The sequence below is a fragment of the Vulpes lagopus genome, chromosome 3, assembly GCF_018345385.1.
Source record: "Vulpes lagopus strain Blue_001 chromosome 3, ASM1834538v1, whole genome shotgun sequence".
NCBI classification, from domain to species: Eukaryota; Metazoa; Chordata; class Mammalia; order Carnivora; family Canidae; genus Vulpes; species Vulpes lagopus.
In genome coordinates this window covers 84,483,421-84,509,957 of record NC_054826.1, presented here as the reverse complement: position 1 = coordinate 84,509,957, position 26,537 = coordinate 84,483,421, and the positions used below count along the sequence as shown (strand labels likewise).

General features: G+C 38.0%; 1 protein-coding gene across 1 annotated transcript in view; it reads left to right on the top strand.

Moving 5' to 3' along the window:
* Nucleotides 1–26,267, top strand: part of LYST (lysosomal trafficking regulator) — a 174,124-nt gene extending 147,857 nt beyond the window's left edge. The window contains 10 exon segments of the mRNA XM_041747828.1: nt 857–1,087; nt 3,315–3,504; nt 6,529–6,665; nt 9,616–9,660; nt 9,662–9,715; nt 15,986–16,125; nt 16,398–16,495; nt 22,327–22,483; nt 23,113–23,184; nt 24,231–26,267. Of these exon segments, the coding sequence (XP_041603762.1) occupies nt 857–1,087; nt 3,315–3,504; nt 6,529–6,665; nt 9,616–9,660; nt 9,662–9,715; nt 15,986–16,125; nt 16,398–16,495; nt 22,327–22,483; nt 23,113–23,184; nt 24,231–24,369 (1,263 nt within the window). The 3' untranslated portion in view covers nt 24,370–26,267.
* Nucleotides 26,268–26,537: the final 270 nt, after the last annotated feature.

Here is a 26,537-nt window from a genome sequence, read left to right as displayed (position 1 = left end):
ATAGTCATTCTGACAGGTTATCAGGTGATATCCCATTGTGGTTTTGATTTGCATTTCCCTGATGATGAGTGATACTGAGCATCTTTTCATGTGTCTCTTGGCCATCTGTGTGTCTTCTTTGAAAAATATCTATTCAGATTTTCAGCCCATCTTTTAATCAGGTTTTTGTTTTGTTTTTTTGCTGTTGAGTTGTAGGAGTTCTTTGTATTTTTTGGCTATAAATCTTTTATTAGAAGTATGATTTGGAAATATTTTCTCCTATTCAGTAGGTTGACTTTTCATTTTACTGATGATTTCCTTTGCTGTGCATATAAATGAAGTCTTCTATGATATCTTTTGGTCTTAAATTAAAAGTCGGTTTTATAGGGCATCCCTGGGTGGCTCAGTGGTTGAGCATCTGCCTTCGGCCCTGGAGGCAGAGTGTGATCCTGGAGTCCAGGGATCAAGTCCCACATCAGGCTCCCTGCGTGGAGCCTGCTTCTCTCTCTGCCTGTGTTTCTGCCTCTCTCTCTCTCTCTTTCTCTCTTTGTGTGTCTCTCATGAATAAATGAATAAAATCTTTTAAAAAGTTTTATAAACATACATAATTAGCACCAATCAACCAAGACACATTATTTTCATTTCCCCTTTCAGAAACTTCGATTACTTTACTTATATTCTTCTCTCAGTGAGACCAAGAATACTTCTATTCTTCCCTCAGTAAACCAGGAACTAATCAAAAACATTCTAAAATCATTTCCATTTGAAAAAGAGGATAGTAAACTACCACCTAGAGAATAAAACAAGTTGTTGTTTCCCCTTTGGTGGTCTTGTATTTTACATACCTCTTGTTCTCTTGTACTCTTTCACTCTTCAGACATATTTTGGAATGGATGTCTCTGCAGTTGAAGATCCAGTTCAGCGGCGCGCACTAGAAACCATGATAAAAACCTACGGCCAGACCCCTCGTCAGTTGTTCCAGTCAGCCCATGCCAGCAGACCTGGGTCCAAGCTCAACCTTGAAGGAGAGCTTCCTGCTGCTGTGGGCTTGTTGGTGCAGTTTGCTTTCAGGGAAACCCGAGAACAGGTCAAAGAAATTACCTATCCGGTATGGCATTTGAATTTCTTTTTTCTTTTAATTTAAATTAATTTGCCAACATATAACACCCAGTGCTCATCCCATCACGTGCCCCCCAATGCCTGTCACCCACTAACCCTATCCCTTGGCCTTCCTTCCCTCCAGTGATCCTCAGCTTGTTTCCCAGAGTCAGGAGTCTCTCATGGTTTGTCTTCCTCACTCATTTTTCACAGTTTCCCCTTCTTCCCTTATGGCCCCTTTTACTATTTCTTATATTCCACCTATGAGTGAAACCAAATGATAAACTGTGGAAGGAGTCAAGATATCCTTCGACAGATGAATGGATAAAGAAGATATGGTATATATACAATGGAATATTACTCAGCCATCAGAAAGGATGAATACCTACCATTTACATCAATGTGTTGGAAGTAGAGGGTATTATGCTGCGTAAAATAAGTCAATCAGGGATTCCTGGGTGGCGCAGCAGTTTGGCACCTGCCTTTGGCCCAGGGCGCGATCCTGGAGACCCGGGATCGAATCCCACGTCGGGCTCCCGGTGCATGGAGCCTGCTTCTCCCTCTGCCTGTGTCTCTGCCTCTCTCTCTCTCTGTGTGTGACTATCATAAATAAATAAAAATTAAAAAAAATAAGTCAATCAGAGAAAGACAATTATCATTTGGCATTTGAATTTCAATAGAATTCAACAAAAAGTTGATTCAATTCCACAGGCCCCTTCTAAGGCCCTAGGGACACCACAACTAATAGAATAGTTATAGCCAGAAGGTGTGCTGCAGCCAGTGAACACAGATGCACATCATTCACAGCAATATTCTGTGTGTAGTAAATGCTGTGTTAGTGATACAAGGGAGTGCTTTGGGGAACTCAGGTATGATGGCCAACTCCCAGAGGACTCCTACCAGGGAAAGCCCCCCTGGGCATTGACCTAAGAAGAACCTGCCAGCCAGAGGAGAGGAACTGTCCAGGACTGAAGAATAGTTTGTATGTGTATGGCTGTACACACATGCACAGCAGGGCCATGGCTATCTTCCACCAAAAGTACTAACTGTGGATATTTTGGCTTACAATTAAGAGAGGACCTTACTTATGTCTTTGGCCTCCCTAGATTGTAATGGTAAAAAGTATTGCCATAATTTTTACTTTGAAATACAAAACTAAAGCAGGCAAACCTTAAGAGTAAAATGGATTCTAACCCTCAACTGAATTCTTCATCATTAAAGCAGCATGCGATGGGAGACTGTGAATTACTATAAAATGTAAGGGTTGCAGAGGGGAATGGCAGAAAACGAAAAGGTGCTAGAGGGTTGGGAAGAATCTTAGTGGAGAGAGAAGCAACACATCCCCAACTGCAGGAAACCATGACCCATTTTAAGAGAAAATGGTTTTCACAGACCTTGTTTTGACAATCATTTCTTAAAATAATGTTACTTAAATATACTAAATATAGAACACAGAACATATGTAAATTTTTATGCTCATAGCTCACATGTCAAATTTGCCTGTTAAATCAAAGTGATACAACCAATAAAATTCAAATTTAAAGCATCAGTATGGTAGTATTTGCCAAAACCAGATCACCAATGTTGTGTTTCAGAGTTGAGGGTTATTCTATTCTTTTATCATGTCAAAATAATTTAATAGCACATCCCTGAAAAGTAATAGATGCCATTTAATTTACACTATACTTAGTGCTAGCTAACTTTGCAGCTGGTACATGTAAAGATCTGAGCTGTGTGTCCTCTCAGAGTAGGAGCCTGGTGCTGACCTGCCTCATTCCACTCACAATCTTTGTGTTGACTGTTCCCTCCACCTAGGATGGCCTGTCCCCAAAAAAGCCCCACTTTGCTCTCTCATTTCTTTCAGTTCTCTGCTCAGATGTCCCTTCCTCAGTTCCCTGATCACAAATCACAAATCTAAGTTAGCAGCTCCAACACTCTCCCTTCCCTCTTCAAAGAGCTTTCAGCACCTGATGTGAATGCCTCTATTTCTTGTCTGCCCCTCATCCCAGCTAGAACACAACTCCATGAGGACTAGGCTTTGTCTGTATTCTCATCACTGTGTCTAGCAAGAAGGAGCATATATTTCTATATGCTAAGTATGGGGGAAGTAAAAAAATATAATCCTTGCCTACAAAGAGTTTATAATCAGGTTGCTTACTCTTTGTTTAGAATTTAAATTAGTTATTCTGTATTTAATACTTTTTTTTTTTTAATCATACTTTTTATTTTCCTTTTAGAGTCCTTTGTCATGGATAAAAGGCTTAAAGTGGGGGGAGTATGTGGGTTCTCCAAGTGCTCCAGTACCTGTGGTCTGCTTCAGCCAGCCCCATGGAGAAAGATTTGGTTCTCTCCAGGCTCTACCCACCAGGGCCATCTGTGGTTTGTCCCAAAATTTCTGTCTTCTGATGACATACAGCAAAGAACAAGGTAAAAGAAAACATAATGAGAATCTCTCTAGGTATATTTTTCATGAGATTTGATGTTTCCAGCTTCTCTGTGCTGCTGTTTTGTTTTATTTGTAAGTTTTGAGTCCATGGTGAAAAATCGTTCAAATTTGTGGCTATTTAGTGCAAAGTAAGAATTAATCATACTGTATGAAGAAAAAAAAAAAAGGATTAAATGCATTGCCATTTGAAATGAGAGGAGTCAAAGGCCAGAATAAATGGTTATGCTCACAAGAGGAAAACAATATCAATCTTACAGCGATGTACCTTTTGAGGCTCTTGAATCCCAGAATAGGCAGTTTAATTTGACCAGCAAAACTAGTACTTCAGAAGGTATAGTCATGAGATTAAAACAAACAAGACAAGGAAGTCCTGATAGCCTTGAAGATAGGTTTTAAAAACAGGTGTGCCTGGAAAGCGATGCTTTTCTCACCCTTTGTGCACTAACTCACTAACAGCAACACATGGAAAAGTGCTGTAATTACTTTATGGTTAATGTAATTAACTATTTCGCTCAACATAAAAAAAACTCTCCCTACTTCCTAGGTGTGGGCTTTGGGCACTAAAATCTGTGAGAGGATGCTCAACTGTTCTATCAAGTGTGTGCAGATTTACCTAAAAGCCAGCATGTGGTGGCTAGATGCCTCCTGACAGTCACACTGTGTTTAACATTATTTTTGATGCCCTGTCCTCCTTGGGGCCCGTGTAGCCTTCCACCGTGGATATCCCTGCACTATAAGGATGCATGTTACCCATGCTAAACAAGGACACTCAAAGAAATGAAGTGTGCTGGCTGGACCACAGTTCTTTTTAGACTTACTCTTGTTTATATCATAGAATCAATGATTGCCTTTATACTTCTCAGTAGTAAAAGAGGCTGCTTACCATTTTATCTAAGTTTAGTGAATTAGTAGGATAAGATACTCTCATTGCTGCACCCAGCACACAAGAATGCACTGTATTGGCTTTGGGAGTGATAGCTCAGCTAGCAATTGGGAGTTTAGTCACATGCTACAGCTGCAAGGTGTTGAGCGCTATTTTATTGAGTAACTGGTTTTGCTGTGCTATACATGCATAAAACAATGTAACTGATAAGGTTTTGATGATCTTAAACCCAGTGTAGGCCAATTACTTGAAAATTCTGCCTCCAAATTGCCTACAATGCTTTCAGAATTTCAAAATATTCTTGCCTGGATCTCATTTGAGCCACAATGTCAGAATCTCTGATGCTCAAGTCCAAGCCTAGGCATGCTGGATACGCCATTTTCTTGAGAACTCCTGTTTAAGATTCACTGCCCTAATACGTAAAGGAGGGACGCCTGGGTGGCTCAGCAGTTGAGCACCTGCCTTTGGCCCAGGGCATGATCCTGGAGTCCTGGGATCGAGTTCCATGTTGGGCTCCCTGCATGGAGCCTGCTTCTCTCTCTGCCTATGTCTCTGCCTCTCTCTGTGTCTGTCATGAATAAATAAATAAAATCCTTAGAAAAAATAATAAAGGAGAAGTTTATTTTTCTTAAAAAAAGGGAGGGGGAGATGGTGCATCTTATAAGTGCTAGAACAAGAAACTGGGGACAGTTACTAGATGTACTTCATTCATTGAGTGCCCACTACATGCCAAGCATTATGGTAGAATTTGATCAGCCCTGAGATTCATGAAATGTGATTGCTTTCCCTAGCAGCTTATATTTAGAGGAGCTTTTATTAAATGAGTATATTCCAACTCCTTTGTTGCAAAACTGATGTCAACATTTGGTATTGTACTCAACAAAAGAAAACGAAAATCTGTGAATTACATCTTCACTGTGCTATTGATTCTTTCAACGAATATATATATATGTTTTAGCCCTCTATATGTGGGCTTATTTTTCTAGGTGCTGGAATAAATAGAGCACATTCTCTCTCCTTAAGGGACTTAAGCAATGCAGATTTCAAGAGTGGTACCAATTTTAGCAATTTATGCTACATTAGCTATATTAAGCATACCAACAAGGCATAGATTATGAACAGTACTGAAAAAGGATGACAAAATGACCAAATCTGAGCAAACCCGGTGGCTCAGTGGTTTAGCGCCACCTTCAGCCCAGGGTGTGATCCTGGAGACCTAAGATCAAATCCCATGTTGGGCTCCCTGCATGGAGCCTGCTTCTCCCTCTCCCTCTGCCTGTGTCTCTGCCTCTCTCTATGTCTCTCATGCAAAAGTAAAATCTTTAAAAAAAAAGAAGACCAAATCTTTATCCCTAAAGGACATAAAACTATGTTGTAAAAAAGAGAAAAAGAGCAGAACCTCATTAAATCAAAGTCTACTATGCGAAGCCCTTGCAGTTGACAGGATTAAAAGATCTCTTTGCAGGATAGGTATTGCTTCTAGGGTAGCAGTGTTCTTTCTAGTATTGATGGTTGTCCAGGCAGTAGCTACAAAGTTATTTTTTTTTTAAGATTTTATTTATTTATTTATTTATTTATTTATTTATTTATTTATTTATGCATGAGAGACATAGAGAGAGAGAAAGGTTCAGAGACACAGGCAGAGGGAGAAGCAGGCTCCATGCAGGGAGCCCGATGTGGGACTTGATCCCGGGTCTCCAGGATCACGCCCTGTGCTGAAGGCAACGCTAAACCGCTGAGCCACTGGGGCTGCCCTACAAAGTTATTTAAACAGTGTCTAGTTTATATTTATTTTTAAAGGCAAAAGGGTCACAGAACATGAATGGAGTAAGCTTGACTATCGTCTTCTATAAATTTTAACAGACATTTTAGTACTAACTCAAATAAATCCTAATCAAAACACCATGAGTGAAAAAGAATTAGTTCTACTCTTAGAATTTCATTAGTATTAAAGGAATAAAACTACCTTAAATTGGTCCAGCTAATGAATACAAAGGTGATTTGCACTGAAAAGATACTGTGTTCTGCTATGTAAACTTCAGCTTTTAACCCGCCATTTTAGGGGGCTGCCAAATAACAGTGGAGCTATGGCAATCTGATACTTTTCTTTCTCCTTCTTGAGGTGTGAGAAGCATGAACAGTACTGACATTCAGTGGTCAGCCATCCTGAGCTGGGGATACGCTGACAATATTTTAAGGCTGAAGAGTAAACAGAGTGAGCCTCCAATAAACTTTATACAAAGTTCACAACAATATCAGGTAACATTTTTTACGAAGTACTTTATCATAATAATTACGTGTAATGCTTTAGAAAGGAGCCAGACTGGTAGCGTTGGTCTTTAATATTCTGCACTTAATCTTCCCAGGAAGCTGATGACACTGGATTTAGGCAGTGTTTACAGTGCTTAGATTCCCTGACCATTGCTATCCTGTGTTCCCAAAATTTGTCTTCCCCCCCAGTATCTTATTGAGACCTAGTCAGCATCAGCAATGGGCACAGTGTTGGAACAAAATCAACACTGCTTTCTTCTCAGTGTTTACTTGCCTTTTGTCACTCTGTCATTTTCTGTAACCAGAGTGCTATCTTCTGTACTTGGTTTTGCTAAATGGACTGGGTATTCAGGCATCACGTGATAATGTGTAGAAAGAGCATCCGGCCCAACTAAAGCCCTCTGATCTGTGTTAGTGTCCTGGCTTTGTTATTTACTCTCTAGCCTTTGGCATGCACCTTAACCCTTCCAAACTGAGGTTCTTTCCACTTCTTTGAAACTGGTGTAATAGTACTCCCCACTATTCTCTCCTAAAGCTATTGTAAAAATGTTTCTAGTTGTGTGTAAACTGTATATAGACTGTGTGTGTGTGTGTGTGTGTGTGTGTGTGTATAATACTGCCACAACTTTTTCCCATACTAAACTGTATGTTAAACCCTTTTTCTGTGTCTTTCTTTCGGTGGGAAATTCTTTTGCCATGACTCCCATTACCTACATAACATCTCCTGCCTATTCATGTGTCCTAACATCTCCCCATTCCCTGAGCACCTTAGAAATGGAATAAGCTGCTACTTGTGGGGATTTCTAGCAATGAAAGGAGAACAGTTTGCTTAAACTTCAATATACCTGAAAAAAAGGTCATTAACTTTTGTTATCTGGTTACCAGTAAACTAACAAAAGTAAGCATAAGACAGTGGAAAATAACCTTATTAGAAATATTAATAAGAATTTAAGCATGGCAAAATTACTTCCATCGTGTAAAGTTTGGTACACAAGCATCTTTAAAGACAAAAGAACACTGTCTTAAGTCCTTTTAGCAAAACAGGATTGTCCAGATTCTTTAAGCAGAATACCCTGTAATAAAGAATTCCAGTCAAATGACTGCCTTTCATTTTCATCCTTAGAAATATATTATCCACTCAGTAGTTCTTTGGTTTGAGAAAATTCATCCAAGATGTTATCATATGAGGACCCACACTCAGATTTCACTTCCACAATCATTGTCTCATCATTAGGGTCCTACCATTTCTTTGCCTTCACCTTCTGACTGATCTCATAATCGTGAAACCTAGTTTATTTCTCAGTTTTCTTCTTTTTTCTATTATCAGTAGAATATGAAAAATTTTGAATTGCCAGCTGTGTTCAATGAAAGCTAAAAGCAGAGTACAGAAACAGTGTCTCCAGTCTTCCTTTATACTTTCTTGAAAGATGACACCATTCTTTAGACAGTACAATAAGAAAACCAAAAGATGACAGTTTACTTCACAGATTATGTTCTCCTTCCCAGAGATCCATTATTCTTCCTTTCCTTGTTTTTTTTTTTTTAAGAAGAGTTGGGAATAATTGTTGAGTAGTAATGAAATAATTCCTATATTAATGAAACAGCAAAATGTTTCAAGACAGAGGGAAGATGAAATTATTAAAATGCTGTAATAGAACTTAGGTTTAAGAAAGGGTTTGGTAGACCCACATGGTGACACTAAGTTTTATTTTGTACATAAAAAAGTACATTTTTCTCTTCATTCTCTGGAAAAACTCTAAGAAAGAATAAAATAAAAAATAAATAAAATGAAATATTAGACCCTACAAATAGACCCCCTGCCCCCTGCCTCTCTGACTTCAGAGAGTCATTCTGAAGGTAGCAGACACCTGAGCACATTTGCAGGTCTGGGGGAAGAAGCCAGCAAAAGACAGCTTGACATTCTGAGAGCAAGGACCAGGGCTCCTCAGAACCCTGGGTGTGGATGGAATAGAGCTAGTCTTAAAAGTAGAGGGGCTTCCTCCTTTTTTTTTCTTTTAAGATTTTATTTATTTATTTATTCATGAGAGACACAGAGAGAAAGAGAGGCAGAGACACAGGCAGAGGGAGAAGCAGGCAGAGGGAGAAGCAGGCTCCATGCAGGGAGCCTGAGGTGGGACTCTATCCCCAGTTTCCAGGATCAGGCCCTGGGCTGAAGGCGGCGCTAAACTGCTGAGCCACCTGGGCTGCCCCAGCTTCCTCCTTTAAATCAGAAGGACCATGACATGTGACACACAAGGGAAGAGGATGAGGTCAGTGGCTGATGACCTCTGTCTTAGTGCAGCATGAGAGGACTGTGGGCCATGGGACAGGACTGGAGAAGGGACACATGGGAGCAGAGACGCTAGGGAGCAGTGCTGGTGGTCAGCTGGTGCCCAGAGCCAGAGAGTTGAGTGGCCTTGAATAGTACCTTCACAGTACACCTTCAGGACTGAAGGGTTTACAGTCTCCAAGGAATAATGTGAGATCTTTTTCTCCACATATCTTTCCTTCTCCAACTATTTAACAGTCTAGAACTGTGAGAAGCAGTACCTTTCTGTGTATGTTCCCCAATTCCCACCAAAAGCAGAAAAAAGTAAAAATCAGGTAAATACATGAAACCACACACACACACACACAACCTTGGATCTACTCAATCCTGGATCATTTTTTTTAAATTTCAGAGGAACAAATGGCCGTGTGTGTGTGTGTGTGTGTGTGTGTACAGAAAAATGTAAAAATCATAGTGGGGTATTATAATACATTTTAACTTGGAAACCACCAAGACACTTGGCTTAAAGTTACAGGATATTATTATCTCTTGCACCTTTTTAATCAGTTCAAGTAAAATGTTTATGAAATTTTGTGGTTATGTATTATTTAAGTAATTGTCAGAGAACTTGAAGCATTTCTCATGCTTTTTCGTATGATCATTTTGAAGGTAACTAGCTGTGCCTGGGTACCTGACAGTTGCCAGCTGTTCACTGGGGAGCAAGTGTGGGGTCATCACAGCTTACGCAAACAGGTTTACGAGCAGCACGGTAGGTCCTGCACTCATTTTATGGGTAGTTTGGGATTTTCATGTTTGTGAGAAGAATAAATTACTTATGAAATATAATTCATTGGTACAAGATTAACTGAAAGTGTTTGTGCTTCAGTCTTTTGTTCTTTAATCCTTTCTTCACATGAGCTCTTAAAATGTAAAAGGTCACATACCTGACTCTTTAGTTTTAGGTTTATTAGGATCATGAAAACTTTTGAAAATAATTATTACAATCTTATTTTTTGGTATCAAACACAGATGGTATTTTGAGTCATGATCTGTTTGGTATTTAGAATTTTTCATGACATCATGATGTCTGTTTGCCTGTATTCTTCATGTCGGCCAGAGTGCTTCTGTAAAACTTGGAAGCTTAGAACACCTCATATTTAACCTTCCTGCAGTCTCTGGACTGTAGCAAAATCCAAGTGGCCCACTCAATTTATTTTAGCCATTTGCTGAATTTCCAATTTAAAAATTAAATCAAACAGTCTAGTGAAGAAAAGACATATTATACAATACTTGTTTTAATTTACTGTTGTTCCTTTCTTGAATTAACTCTCTGTGGTGTTGTTGACGATAAATGGCAAATTTGGGGTGATAATTATCCTTTTATTCTAGAACCAAGATAATTATCATTTTATTTTAGAACTTTATTTTGCTTCTACCCCCCATTATAGCTTTCTCCATTATAATATTTTTTATTTAATTTTACTTTATTTAAATTCAATTAGCCAACATATTAGTTTCAGATGCAGTGTTCAATAATTCAGCAGTTGTGTATAACACCCAGTGCCCATCACATTCCATTATATTATTAAATATCTTCTACTGGGTGAAACCAGTCTTCCTAGCAAGGGGTGATGCTAGGTTCCTTTTACTTTTCTGTCCAAGTTTATTCCCTTTTAAGCTCTTATTAAGGTTCTTTCCCATGATCACTGGGGCATAAGGATCCATTAGCCTAAGGAGCCATTAAAATGCTTTCAGCAGTTGTAATACCATCCCATCAGCATTTTAGGCAGCCCACTGTAGCACCTGGCAGGACCAACACCTGGAGGTAGGAGACTGGAGGCAAGGGTGCCAGCTAGGAGTCCTCTGCAGTGGCCCAGGTGGGCTCTGGTGCAGGGCCCTTCTCAGGAGACAGGCAAGTCCAGGTTATTGCAGGACAAGGAAGCATGTGCTCGTGTGCTCTGAGATCGGTTCGCACACAGGCTGGAAGAGCACAGAGGAGCGGCCAGGCATCAGAAAGCCTGAAAAGTTCCACTTGAGCTGGATCTTAAAGGATCATTTTACTAACTGGAGAAAAGAACAGAGTATTTCAGGGACATGAAACTAACCCCACGGAAACAAAGGCATGGTAACTTGGGGACTGGTGAATACTTTTATGTGTAGTTTAGATATGAGATGCTGGGGCGTGTGGTCAAAGCAGGGCAAGAGAGATAGACAAGGTAAGTTCTTATATACCCGCACAAAAAGAATGCCAAGGTATCAGCAGAGAAGTGTCTTCTTTTTACTCCTAAAGACCTAAAACTGATGTTAATTTTATAACACCTCTACTATTACTGCTGACATCACATTTGTCTTCTAAGCTCACCCTTCTGTTTCTTTTTTCTCCAAATATATTCTAATCCCTGCTGCTAGAGCAGTTGTCTGCTTGTGTACTCAGATCATTTTGCACCATACCATAGACTCCTACTTAAAAACTGGCTGCTGCTTTTTTTTTTTTTAAAGATTTTATTTGTTCATGATAGACATAGAGAGAGAGAGAGAGGTAGAGACACAGGTAGAGGGAGAAGCAGGCCATGCCAGGAGTCCGACATGGGACTCGATCCCAAGACTCCAGGATCGGGCCCTGGGCCAAAGGCAAGCGCTAAACCACTGAGCCACCCTGGGATCCCCTGCTGCTTTTGTTTTTTATTTTCTTTTGCTTTCTGCAGCACTTTGAATAGCCTTGTCCTTAGTTTTCCTTACTTCAGTTTTTCATTTTAATTTAACATTTTAATTGTACACTAACACAGTATGTAGTATGGGCTAAAGAAAAAAAGACGAAGTTGTCAGTATAGGAGTAATTGTGCACAGCATAGCTTCAAACGTAGCAGATCAGAGGTATAGCTCTTACAGTGTGAGTATGGCAAGACATATGCTCCTTTTGCTTTGGAAGTCACTGTAAGCTTGTGAAGCCTTCCATTGCTTACCTTCCCACAGTTATATATTTGCCTGAAAGTAAGTTTTTCAGTTTTATTTATAAGGGTTTTCTTTTTTCTCCTAAGTATAATAGTATTAGGTAATCAAGTCATGAGATTAACAGTTACTATTTAAATCATGTTGAAAAACTCATCTTAGCTCTATGGTTTTATCATTGTTTGCTCTGAGCAAAGGTGATGTGGGTTTTTGTGGATGCTGTTGTGGTTTTTGCTCAGGGACCACGTTGCCATTTTGGCATCCCAAAGCTGCACCATGACCCTGCCTATAGGGCTAGCAGAAGGCACCTCATGTTCTAGTTTCTGTTCTCCCAACCCACTGAACGCCAGGGTTCTAAAAGTATTTATGTTCTCATTTGCCTCATAGCTTTAACAGAGACAAAAGACAGGCTCCCCAAGTGCCATATAGGTTATGACCAAAATAATTGTTGTTAGAAAATACTTCCAAGAGGATCTTATGAAATATGTTCCTTAGCTAGTGAAGCATATCTAATTCTGAATATTGTTAAGTTTCTGTTGAATTTCCCAAGATCATCTTCTACAATGTTAGGTAAAGATGAATAAGTTGATTTGTTATAAGGAATTATTATAAGCCATTTATATATTAGAGAAGAATGTCTTCTAAAAGTGATAACTGGGGGCACCTGGGTGGCTCAGTGGCTGAGCATCTACCTTTGGCTCAGGTCATAACCCAGGGTCCTAGGATCGAGTCCCGCTTCTCCCTTGTCTATGTCTCTGTCTCTCTGTCTCTCTCATGAATAAATAAATAAAATATTTTAAAAAATAAAAAATAAAAATGATAGCTGATTTTAAAATATTTACTTTTGAGTCATTTTTTTCACTGAACAAATAGTATGGCCACCTCATCTTCATATAAGTAAACAGCTACATTTCTGTTCTGAATCAGTGGTGGCAGGAGGATATATATGAGGTTTATCTGAGGTAGTATTATGTCACTCAAGAGCAATTTTTTTTAAAGATTTATTTATTTATTTTAGAGGAGGGGGAGGGGCATAGGGAATCTTCAAGCAGACTCCCTGCCCTGTTTGGAGCTGGACACAGTGCTCAGTCTCATGGCCCATGAAATCATGACCTAAGCTGAAACCAGGAGTCAGATGCTTAACCAACTGAGCCACCTAGGGTGCCCCTCAAGAGCATTTTTAAACAAAGTATGCCATGGTTCCTATTCTGCCCATGGAAATTGTTTTCTGATCTGTCAGGGAATCATGTAGTAACACCAACTCTTGCAATAATTTTAAAGTGTAAAATCTAGGGGAGCCTGGGTGGCTCAGCTGGTCAAACATCTGCTGTTGGCTCAGGTCATGATCCCAGAGTCCTGGGATCCAGCCCCATGTCGGGCTCCCTGTTAGTGGGGACTCTGCTTTTCCCTCTGCCTGCTGCTCCCCCTGCTCCTCTCTCTCGCTCGCTCTCTCTCGCTCGCTCTCTCTCAATTAGATAAAATCTTTAAAAAATAAAAAAATTAAGAGTAAAATCTAAAAAAAATATTAAGAATCACTATAGGATAGGAGTCCTGTATTTACCTTATAAATATTATTCATGATCATGCAGTTAAAAAAAACCATACACATACGTGTGTGTGTGTGTGTGTGTGTGTGTGTGTGTGTGTGTGTAATTAAAGCATCAAATTGTTGACAAACTCATATGAAATTCCCAAGCCAGAGACATAAGTAGTCAGGGAGGAGCTCTTGCTTGAGGGCGTTTGTCAGTTCTGGAGACAGCTCTTGTGAAAGGAATAGATAACAATACCCAAGGACTGAGCAAGCTGGGGAGTCCCAAGGACACCCTCCTCCAAAGGCTGGTCACTGAAGAACTATACCCTAAGGGTGAGGATGAGCCAAGTGGGGCCACCTCTTGCATGGAATTACAGCCTGGGTTGGAATTCTCTAAGTTGTCCAGATCTCAAGACTTGACTTAGGTAAGGTGTCTGTAGACTGATATGGTGGTCCAGGTCATCCAGCAGAAACAAGGAAGATATTTGCATTCTATTCCACAAGTAGAGGAATTCCTCCAAATAAGTTTTTATTTTCTTTTTAATTAATTAATTAACAATTAATTAATTTTAACAGAGAGCACATGAGCAGGAGGAAGGGCAGAGAGAGAGAGGCAGAGAAGCGGACTCCCCACTGAGCAGGTAGTCAGAGGCTTAACCATCTGAGCCACCTAGGCACCACCAAATAATTTGTTTTTAAATATTTTATTTATTCATGAGAGACACACAGAGAGAGGCAGAGATACAGGCAGAGGGAGGAGCAGGCTCCCTGCAGGGAGCCCAATTTGGGACTCATCCCTGGACCCCAGGATCATGCCCTGAGCCAAAGGCAGATGCTCAACCACTGAGCCATCCAGCCGTCCCAATTTTTTTAATATAATAACAAATACAGAAAACACACAAATTTACACACAAATTTACATGTAAGAAAATGAATATGTGAAAAAGTTAAAGTTGGTTGTAATACAAATGCGATTTAAAGCAACCTTCATTGACATTTAAAAGCTGGGAAATTTTCAGAAACTTAGAAAGAAGGAGTTCAGGCCTTTTCCGTCAGAGAATTCCTTGGTTTCAGGTACCCTACAGCAAGGTCTGAAAGGGTTTGGGGCACAACCCTTGGGCCCTGCAGATTCCTGGCCCTGTGGGGAGGGTCACAGTCAGAGGAGAGACAGCAGGGACTCAGGCCTGGGACTCTGGCCCTTGTGAAAGCACATGTCTCTGTGATTGTATTTGGTTGAGGGTCTCATGTCCGAGACTGCTATAGAGCTGAGAAGCCAGTTGTTCTAAGAATGTGAGCCTGGTATTTTGCCTGGTCATTTGATACTTTTAGCATAAAGTATGTCTTTTTATGTGAATAAAACCCTGGACTATATAGCACTTAAAACAGATGAGTGGCAGCTACTATATCAACACAGATATGTTTCCAAAACAGTGGTAAACAAAAAAGCAAGATACAAAAGATACGTAAAGAATAATAGCACACATGTAAAGTGATTTGTCAACATGAAAAACCATATAATATGTTGTTTTGGGTTATGGCAACATATAGTAAAACATATGTTCTACATACAAGGGAAACAAATAATTCAGGAGGTAGTAACTTCGGACAAAAGAAATAGGACAATACACAAACTGTGTAATGTTTAATTTTTTCTTTGGTTAAAGAACTGATTATATAAAATATTAGGATTAGTTTAACTGAGTGGCCAGCATACAGCTTTTTATTATACTTATTCTTTCTACTTTCCTTTATCCTTTGAAGTGGCAATATTGAAATACTTTAAGACAATAAACAGCTTAGTCTAATGAAAACAAGAGTCAAACCTAGTATAGACAGACACCTGGCATCTGTGAGCCAACATGGACCTTGGAACATCAGTTTGCAATCTTTCATTTAGAAAACCAATCTGTAACTATGGACAAGTAATGGTGGTGTTCGAGTGTTACTGTTGGTGGCATCATGAATTGGTATAATACCTTTGGAGAGTACACTAAGTATAGTGTACACTAACTATAAAATTATTAGTATTCGCTAACTCACTAATAGGATTTTGGAAATTTATTGTAAAGAAATAATTCAGAAGAACTATAAAAGTTTAGTCTATCAATAAAATGCTAAATGTCTATCAATAAAAATGCTCAAGTAAATTATGGCATGCCAACTGTATAGAATATCATAACACCATTAAAATCATTTTGAAGACAATGTCAAAAATAGAAAATGCTTATGAGAGAATTTTTTGGGGGGAGAATATTTAAATACAAACTATAAGTTATTTGGGTGGCAGTAATCATAACTATAAAAATATATGTGTGACTGGATAAGAAGACAAAAAAATGAAAAACATTTTAATTCTTGAAATTGTGGAGAATTAAAAAATTTTAATGGTTAATTAGTTTTACTCTTCAGGAAAGAGTTGAACTACAGTGGATTGAAACATATTATGCTTGAGAAGAATGTTTGAGTCACTTGAGTTGTTTTTATTTTTGAGACATAGTACTAGGAAAACTTCTGTCATGCTTTTTTATCTTATACTTCACTGACTTTTTAAAATTTCAGCCCTCAGAGATAGAAATGGAGTCTCAGATACATCTGTATGGGCACACAGAAGAGATAACCAGCTTATTTGTTTGCAAACCCTACAGCATAATGATAAGTGTGAGCAGAGATGGAACCTGCATCATATGGGACTTAAACAGGTACAGAAGAAGGTCTCCAACTCAAACATAGATGTCTCTATGTTTCAGTTCTTCCTGTGTGAAACAGATGCACTAAAATAATGTCTTTGCATTATGATTATTTTAAGCATGAAATATAAACTTTACTTTGTAATTGAATTGAAATCAAAAGATCAAATAGGAATATACTGGGGAATGCCTTATGGATAATTGGATAATTGATCCATACCCTAAGGAAAGGAATTATATAAGATAATATAATTACATTTAATGATTTGTCTTTGGTCTTTCAGGCTATGCTATGTACAAAGCCTGGCGGGACACAAAAGCCCTGTCACAGCAGTGTCTGCCAGTGAAACTACAGGTGACATTGCCACTGTGTGTGATTCAGGTGAGCAAGCCCCAAAACCAAAGCACAGAGCCATTATAAGCTGGTTCCATCATAAGTTAAACTGTTGGGTTATATCTCTCAGGTCCCTAACAACATCTTAATATCTTGGTAGCAGTGTATTTGTGTATTAAAATACAAAAAGGTCCAAGAGCAAGTTCATCAATTGAGGGACCAACTTATGCAAAAATTAATATTGTCATCATTTCACTCTTTTTCTGATATATGTAAGATTGCATTTGAGCACATGTAACTTAATTGTTACATAATTATCTGAATTTTCCTGGCTTTTGTTTGTCTGTCTTTTTTTTGGCTTCTGCTTTTTAACTATTAACTTTCTGCCTTCCTCCTGACTAAGTGCAAAGCATCAGCCAATGATCCACTTTGAATATATATATCTTCCAGTTCCTGAGAGAGAACAATAATACTATGGAATCCTAAATGGAGATATAATTTGCCTTAAAATTTACATGACAGAGTTCTATCTCCTCATCAGAGGTTTTGTTTTTAGTTTTTGTTTTTTCAAGTAGTCTTGAAAAACTTGACGCATACAGCAGGAAAGAACAGTTGGAAAATTCATAAATTTTCTGTTTGCATTTCCATTTTTAAGGATCTTAATATCAAAAGAATCCTTTAAAAAATTCTCTTTCTGCCCACTCAGTATAGAGTATCTTCAACGTATCTATATTGGGTGGTCATCTATCCTTTGCTTGCATGTTTTATATTAGTTTTTTTTTCTGATATCCAACAATTTTCCAATCACTGTAACACCACCTAGGTCAAGAATGTGATGTGGTTGACACTACTTGAAGTTAGCAAATTTGAAGTCTGACTCTTGATTTGGGGTGATGATCTCAGGGTTGTTGAGATCAAGCCTCACCTGGGGCTCATGCTGGGGGAGCCTGCTTAAGATTCCTTCTCTCCTCACCTCATTCCTGCTCTCTCCCTAAAAGAAAGGAATGGGCTGGCAGCTGAAGAAGTATATAGGGGGAGATCCAGAGGGCCTGTCTGGGTGGAGTCAAAGTGCACTGCCTTTCTGGCACAGGAATGTGCCCAACCAACTTAGGAACCCTCCTAACCCTGTTGCTTAGGGATTTTTCTGAGGTTTTCTTATGTAGGTTGACTAAATCATTGGCCTTTGAGCTCAATCTTCAGCCTCCCTCACCTCCCCAGAGGTGGGGAGGTACTGTAAATTCTAACCTCCTAACCACTGGGCTGATTTTTCTGGTGACAGGCCCCCATCCTGAAGCTATCTAGGACCTAACCACTCAAGGAGTCAGTTCATTAGCATACAAAAGATGGTAAATTACAAGGGTTTAGGAGCTCTCTGCCAGGAACCTGGGACAAAGACCAAATAACTATTTTTTTATTATACTACAGTCATCTCTTAGAGTTTAATGTTGATTTTACTAAACATTCATTAATTCTTGTATTCCAGAAAAGTAATGTCTTCAGTCATGCTTTAAAGGTATCAGATGTGAAGCATTTGCCAATCTTAGCATCCAGTTATAAAATAATGCCATTGGAAACATTTCTATTTCTTAATCATCTAACTAAGGGGAAAGATTTTAAACAGTTGACTTTGATAATGCGAGTGTGGGCCAATGATTGATGACTTTGCTAATTGTTCTCCCTTGGTTTATACATTAGCAGCTTTTAGTATGTCATATCAAGAGGGAATCTGGGGGAATAATATAATGATTATTTATATAGAGTTCTCTAACTTTCTTGTTTTAGCAACATTTGGAAGTTAGGACTAATCCTTAGGGAGCTGAATTTTGTAAAGTTAATTACTTTCCTGCTGCCAGTAGTGATTTATATCTGTGATATTATATCAGCTAGTCATATGGGAATAAAAAACAAAATTACTTTTGCTGCAATTACTAACTTGCAAGTAGGGTATTCAGGTGTCCCTAGGTAGTGCATAGTTTAATAGAGTAATGGCTAGAACTTCTTTTTTCCAATCTGAACAAAAAGGCCTTCTCCATTTTTTTAAGCCCTCTTAGTACACATCTAAGAGAAGTCAGAAAAAGAATTTGGTGTATGGAGAATATGATAAAAATAATGATTTTTTTTTTTAAAGAGAGGCCAAAGTTATGTTTAGTGACCTAAACAAGAGTTCATCCTCCTAGTCTTATGGTCCAAGAAGGAAAGAAAGTTATCAGATTTAGCCTACACAACATCTTGACCCATTAGTGAGTACAAACTTTAAAATAAAAATTTAGGAGCCCCTGGGTGGCTCAGTCAGTTAAGCATCTGTCTACAGCTCAGGTCGTGATCCCAGAGTCCTCAGAGCCCCATGTCTGGCTTCCTGCTCAACAGGGAGCCTGCTTCTCCCTTTCCCTCTACCTGCCACCCCCCTTGCTAGTGCTCACTCATGCTTTCTCTCTCTGTCATATGAATAAATAAAATATTTAAAGATAAATAAATCAAAATTTAAATACATATATATGTATGTATGTTATATATGTGTGTGTGCACATACATACACATTACATATGTGTATATAAAATTTCTGTGTCAGGGCTGAAATTACACTAGCAAGCTCTTTCCTCTTGATCATTCTCCAGTCTTTATGGGATGTGGTTTTTATAATGATAAGATGTGAAATTTATTAAACTATGTAAGTATTTTAATATTTTCTATTTTTAAATTTAAATTCAATTAATTAACATATAGCATAGTATTAGTTTCAGAGGTAGAAGTCCCTGATTCATCAGTCTTATGTAATTCCCAGTGCTCATCACATCATGTGCCCTCCTTAATGCCTATCACCCAGTCACCCCCTCCCTCCAATGATCCTCACTTTGTTTCCTATGATTAAGAGTCTCTTATGGTTTGTCTCCCTCTCTGACTTCATCTTATTTTATTTTTGTCTCTCTTCCCCTATGATCCTGTTTTGTTTCTTAAATTTCACGTATGAGTGAGATCATATAATTGTCTTTTTCTGATTGACTTAATTCACTTAGCAGTTCTATCCACATCATTGCAAATGGCAAGATTTTTTTGATGGCTGAGTAGTATTCCATTGTGTATGTGTATATATAATACCACATCTTCTTTATCCATGCATCTGTCAATGGACATCTAGGCTCTTTCCATAGTTTGGCTATTGTGCACATTGCTGCTATGAACATTGAGGTGCAGGTGCCCCTTCTGGTCACTACATCTGTATATTTGGGGTAAATACCTAGTAGTGCAATTGCTGGAATGTAGGGTAGCTCTATTTTCAACTTTTTGAGGAACTTCCATACTGTTTTCCAGAGTGGCTGCACCAGTTTGCATTCCCACCAGCAGTGTAAGAGGGTTCCCCTTTCTCCACATCCTTGCCAACATTTGTTTTTTCCTGACTTGTTAATTTTAGCCATTCTTACTGGTGTGAGGTGGTATCTCATTGTGGTTTTGATTTGTGTTTCCCTGATCCCAAGTGATTTGAGCAATTTTTCATGTGTCTGTTGGCCATCTGTATGTCTTATTTGGAGAAATATTTGTTTATGTCTTCTGCCCATTTCCTGACTGGATTATTTGTTCTTTGGGTGTTGAGTTTGGTTTCTGTATTTTTTAAAATCATTCTGCCACTAGATCAAAATATATGCCTTTAAACTAGGTTTATAGACTGGTCATGTGTTGCCAATGGCATTATAAAGTAAATATAATATGAAATTTGGGGTGGGCAGTGACTCCCCAATTTATTTTTTTTTTAATTTTTATTTATTTATGATAGTCACAGAGAGAGAGAGAGGGGCAGAGAGACACAGGCAGAGGGAGAAGCAGGCTCCATGCACCAGGACCCCGATGTGGGATTCGATCCTGGGTCTCCAGGATCGCGCCCTGGGCCAAAGGCATGCGCCAAACCGCTGCGCCACCCAGGGATCCCTCCCCAATTTATTTTAATTTCAGTGAAGATGTATAGGGAAGAATAAAGATTTTTTTTTTCGAGAATTCCCAACTTCCTTTTAGTTGATGTGCTAAATTATACATGAAAGCAATCTGAAAAAAAAAAAAAAAAAAGAAAGCAATCTGGTCTTGAGTGAAGGCCTCAGTTTTGATATTTATAATCTTAGGCAGATGAGTAGTTACTTTATTTTGTGGTAGCCCAAGATGCTGCTGTAATCTGGTTGGATGATTCTTTGCCTATTTAGTTCTATACCATATTTCAGAGAGTCCAGGCCCACATTTAGATTTTTGGTTTTGAAAGACTAAGCCTGCAGTAGCTATTGATTATAGGTAATGATCAATCCCTACATCAGTATCTTTGATAGGCCTTCTGACTTTACTAGTACACATGTGGTTGCTTTATATATTTTTAAGTCTTTTATCAAATATTAAATTCAAAAGAGTAAAATATCTACTCATGGAAAAGATGAGTTTATTATCTACGATTGTAATTCTGTAGTTTATTGAACTCCTACATCTTGATGTTTTCTTTAGGTAATCTACCCTAATCAGTAAGAAGTCTTAAGTAAAACACTGGGCATTTGTTAACCTTCTTTTCTCTACATATGTGATAAATATGTTCAAAGTGATAGTTGTTATTTAAACCGTTTTAAAGTATATGATTCAGTGGCATCACCACACCTACAATGTGGTATAACCATCACCACTATTTCAAAAACTTCCTCATCACCCCAAACAGAAATATTCCTCCTTGCCTCACAGCTTCTGGTTGCCACTATTCTACTTTCAATCTCTGTGAATTTGCCTATTCTAGATATTTTATCTAAGTGGAAGCATACACTATGTATCCTTTTATGTCTTTTTTATGTCTATTTATTTCACTTAGCATCATGTTAAGGCTACCATGTTGTAGCATGTAGCAGAACTTCATCACTTTCCATGGCTGAGTAGTATCCCATTGTATACATCTACCTTTTGTCTGTTGACGGACATTTGGTTGTTTGCACTTCTAGGCTATTGTGGATAATGCTGCAACACAGAAGGCATTTATTTGGGTTTGTGATATTTGAAGGTCTTCAGCATATCTTGACATAAGTATTTGCACAATTTGTTTCTTTGCTATAAAATATGAAATCTGTACAGTCTTTTCATTGCCTTAATAAAGGAGAGAGTTAAATTCTGCATTTTTTGTTAGTTCTAATGGAGAGATAAAATTAGGTGGAGTAACATGATGGCACCTAACCTTTACCATGCCTCTTAACTGGTCTTTATCAGCTTGAGAATATTTCTTCAAAGAAGGCTAGACACATCATCATGAGGCCCCAACTATAGAAGATGGCAAGCTTCACTCGCTCCTGGAAAACTCCAGAAAGTTTAGTTATCCAAGGTCTTTGAAAAGAAAAAGTTAGTCTAATAAGTCGCTGACTTACAAGATTCAATCTTAGACATTCTGAGGAATTCGATTTCTTTTTTTTTTTTTCTTTAAGAAGTTGCTTTTAACTCAGCTAAGTTTTATTGTAACTTTTTTTTCTTCAAAAGTCATGGAAGTCACTTCTTACAGATGGTTTCACAGAATATTTTCTTCTGTTTTTGGAGATTGTTTAACTTTCTAGATACTTTCAACTCAATCTTGATAGTCCCATTTGCTAAAATATGATTACACAAAGATACATAATTAATTTACCTAGTTGCTTTTTATTTCTAAATTAATCTTTTTATTTTTCTATTGTGGTCATTGTCTCTAGATAAATATGCAGAGCTCTTTGTGACTTATAATGTAATAATTTTACTTATACAGCTTCAGTCATGAGCTGCCTATAAATTTTACAACTAAAACAAATGAGTTTGGTGCACAGGGATGCCCCTCTGGGACCCAGGGTGGTGAGCTCTGATATACCCACACTCTGCTGACCTAGGGGGTGATTTTGGTGCTTTAGCTGGTGGAGGCAGCGACCTCAGACTCTGGACAGTGAACGGGGACCTCGTTGGACATGTCCACTGCAGGGAGATCATTTGTTCCGTTGCCTTCTCTAACCAGCCTGAGGGAGTATCTATCAATGTGATTGCTGGGGGATTAGAGAATGGAATTGTCAGGTAAGAGGAGTTTTGATTCTTTTTGTTTGCTCTGTTCATAAGGACACAGCAGTTGCACAAATTAGCTTTTAAAATATAGGCATGTTAATATTTAATATTTAGAGATTTAAAATTACCTGCAGATATAGGTTCTTCACTGATTCCTGTTTTATTTTTAAATAATAAACTTGGCTTTAATGTAGTTTTGAAATTGTGTATTGTCGGGATGCCTGGGTGGCTCAGTGGTTGGGCGTCTGTCTGCCTTTGGCTGAGGGCATGATCCTGGAGTCCTGGGATCGAGTCCCACATCAGGCTCCCTGCATGGAGCCTGCTTCTCACTCTGCCTGTGTCTGTGCCTCTCTCTCTCTCTCTCTGTCTCTCTCTCTGTCTCTCATGAATAAATAAATAAAATCTTTAAAAAAAAGAAATTATATATTGTCTATTAATTTTATAAAAGATGAACAATATGAAAATTTACCAAGTTTTCTTACTCCCAAATCTACCCACTGCAAACTTCCCAGAAGTAACACTGTTAAGTGTTTATTATGTTTCCTTCCAGATGATTTTTAACGAATAACCATATATAGCGGTTTTTTTAGTGAAGGAAATTTCAGTTTGTGTAATTAGATGATGACTTTTTCCCTCTCTAGGTTATGGAGTACATGGGACCTAAAGCCTGTGCGGGAAATCACATTTCCTAAATCAAATAAGCCAATTGTAAGGTAAATACCCCTGGATTCTTTATAATATACTCTGTGACTCTATTTTTGTTAGAGAGATATTAAAGTACACAGACTGTGAACAATGTGATGAGAGTCCTAAACAGCTGACCATTTATCAAATACCATGTTGACCAGGACCTTTTGCAAGAGGAAACACAGTCCATGTCTTTGTAGAGCTTAATATCGGAGTCAATTAGCTCCAAGTCTAATAGAAAGGCATCCTGAGAAAGGGCCCAAAGAAGCTTTTAAATTGTAGAAACTATATTTTCTTTTCTTCCTTTTTAAAAATACAATAATGGTGATTGATAGCTACAGGAGGGTGCTTTAAACAAACAAATTTGACTTTAAAAATCAATTGGAAGTAAGTGATTCAAATTATATTTTATTAAATTGTTTTCAATGCACTGAAATAAATTTTAATGAACTTAATTATTGTTACATTTTTACCTTCTCCTATTTCAGGGAAATAAAATATCTCCCTCTAATCATCATTTATTTCTATATAGAGAAAATGTAGCACTGTTATATTATCTAACTTTCCTATACCCAAGTATTTGTTAAGTAATAGAGTATACACAAGGCAGTAAGAGAAAATATGCAAAGAAGGAACAGAATATGCGGATCTCTTTGATCTTGATTTTATTCTGCATTACCCAGTTAGAATGAGCTTCACAAAGTTGCCAGCAGAGCAACTAAACTATATTAGAATTAATACTGGAAGGATGCCTGGGTGGCTCAGTGGTTGAGTGTCTGCCTTTGGCTCAGAGCGTGATCCTTCCATCCTGGGATCAAGTCCCACACTGAGCCTGCTTCTCCCTCTGCCTATGTCTCTGCCTCTCTCTCTGTGTCTCTCATGAATAAATAAATAAAATCTTAAAAAAAAAAAAAGAATTACATTGGAAACCAGTGGGTTGTAAGCAGTCATTTTGTTAGTCTCTCTACTCCGATAAAGAGATCTTAGCTTCCTTAATATTAATTTCTGTATGATCACCAATATGCTAATGCAATTTTAAGAGATAATGTACGCATGGAATTTCTTTTGACAGCCTAACATTTTCCTGTGATGGCCACCATCTGTACACAGCAAATAGTGATGGGACCGTGATTGCCTGGTGCCGGAAGGATCAGCAGCGCTTGAAACAGCCAATGTTCTATTCCTTCCTTAGCAGCTATGCAGCTGGATGAATGAGAGAGAACATCACTTCTCCAAAGCACTTTAGCTCCAAACTAGATTTGTTGACCTCACCCAGTTTTAGAAGGTTGAACTTGAAGAAATGGATGACCAAAATATCATCCAAATAACGATCAACTCTCTTCATCTGCACAACATTCTGTAGCCTCACAAGGTCCTGAGAGAACAATTTTGTTCTAATTTAGTGATAAGCTAGAGGGTTGTGTGAGTATGTTCTAACCAACAAGGTATAAGTTTTACATGATAAATTAAAATCGTATTCTCGAAGTTTTTACCCACAAGGGTATTCTAAGGAAAGGATTAAGGTGTCTCCTTTTTCTATTATTCCAAAAAGACCCAGTAGAATTTAAATTGGGTAGCTAATTGTTTATATACTCTAAAAATTATATTTAAAAAGTTTTATGCCAAGATAATCTACCTTCCCCACACACATAAAAAAGAAAAAGTAAAGAATAAAAAGTTAGAACTTGCAAAGTGCTTTCTTTGAGAAGTAGGTTATTCAGTAGGTGCCTCTGCACCAAACATTTTATGGAATATATGAATACTAAATTACTAATGAATCTCAACATTAGGCATTTTTTTTCCAGTTGCCTTCTTAGCTCAAAGAGGAACCAGAATTTTTTGATAGCCACAAACACACATTTGATTTCAGACACATTCTGTTTCTTCGTAAAAATCCTGCTTAAAATCTATAACACTAGATATTGAATATCCTTACTTAGTTGAATCACTAAGATTTAAACACAATGACAATTATTTTACTATCTGCCATTTACAGGGCACTGAATAATTCACTTAGCAGTTTGCAATAGAAAGCCTCCACTATGCAGAAAGATGGTGCAGATATTAAGAATACATTCTAGATAAGGCATTTAATCTAATGTGCAGAGAGAGTTTTCTCCCACAAGAGAATTACATCTTACTTTGTTTCCAACAGGATGCAGAATAATTCTTATAGGAAACAGTGTCTGCTGTGTTTCTACTAATCTATGCTGCCTGAGAATTCTAGGAACAACAGAAAATCTAAGTATATGCCACAGAAAACTTGCACACCAAAAAGACAAAATTCCTAAAAATCTCGGCATAGTCTATCTCTACCATGATATTACAGCTCTATTTTTACTTGGGGTGCTGCTTCATTGGCTTTGAAAACACTGTAAAATAAGCTCAGTAATGTGTTACCATGGGATAAAAATATGTATTCCTGCCTAAGAATAACTTGCGTGTTTGTTATGGAAATTCAATTCATATGGTGTTTACAGAACTCCTTTTGTAACTTCCAGACTTTCTAAAACATTCTGCTTAAAAACTGTATAAAATTCAATTCCGATGTCTCTGCTGTCGAGATATGTACAAGAGAAGAGTGGCCACATGTGCTTGTAGCCTGCAGGGGCATGCATCCATAAGAACACCTCACAGGCTGCCTTTTAGATCATGGTTTGCACAGACCAGGTCCAAACTCTGAGGTCCAGATAGGTGCAGAGATGAGATTATTCCTATTCACGTTGAAGTGATTTGCTTTGTTTAAAAAAAAAAAAAAATGCAGCTACTGTCTGGCTTTTTTTTCTACTAAGAACTTTGAATTAGTCCCCTGTTAGAATAGGGTTGCCACTCAGTCCTCTTTGTTTTTTTAAGGCTGAATTCCATCACTTATTTAAAGAAAAAAATATGCAAAATAACTGGTCTTGTTAAGAGTGCAATATTATATTTTTATGTAAAAATAAAAATTAATTTGGGGGGATTATTTATTCAGCATGAAACTTAATATGTATATGTTTGAAACACTTCATAATGTGCATGTCGTAGTAAACATTTCTGTAAAATATCACAAGCTCTGTTATCTTTGTATACACTGCCACTTCATATTGGGAATAAATTTCATAAAAATAGATTTAAAGACCTATTCTTTATACAATTTAAATATTATGACCAGAGCTCAGATTGGTGGCTTTTTTGCTTTGTAACCTATACAGGTTCTCTCTTTAGCTCCCCTATACATTGATGTCACTAAGAAAAGATAACTTTCATTTTTTAATTATATATTTTTTAAAGATTTTATGTATTTATTTAAAAGAGAGAGAGAGCACAAGTCAGGGAGGGGCAGAGGGATAAACAGTCTCCTCGCTGAGCAGGGAGCCCAATGCAGGGCTTGATCCCAGGA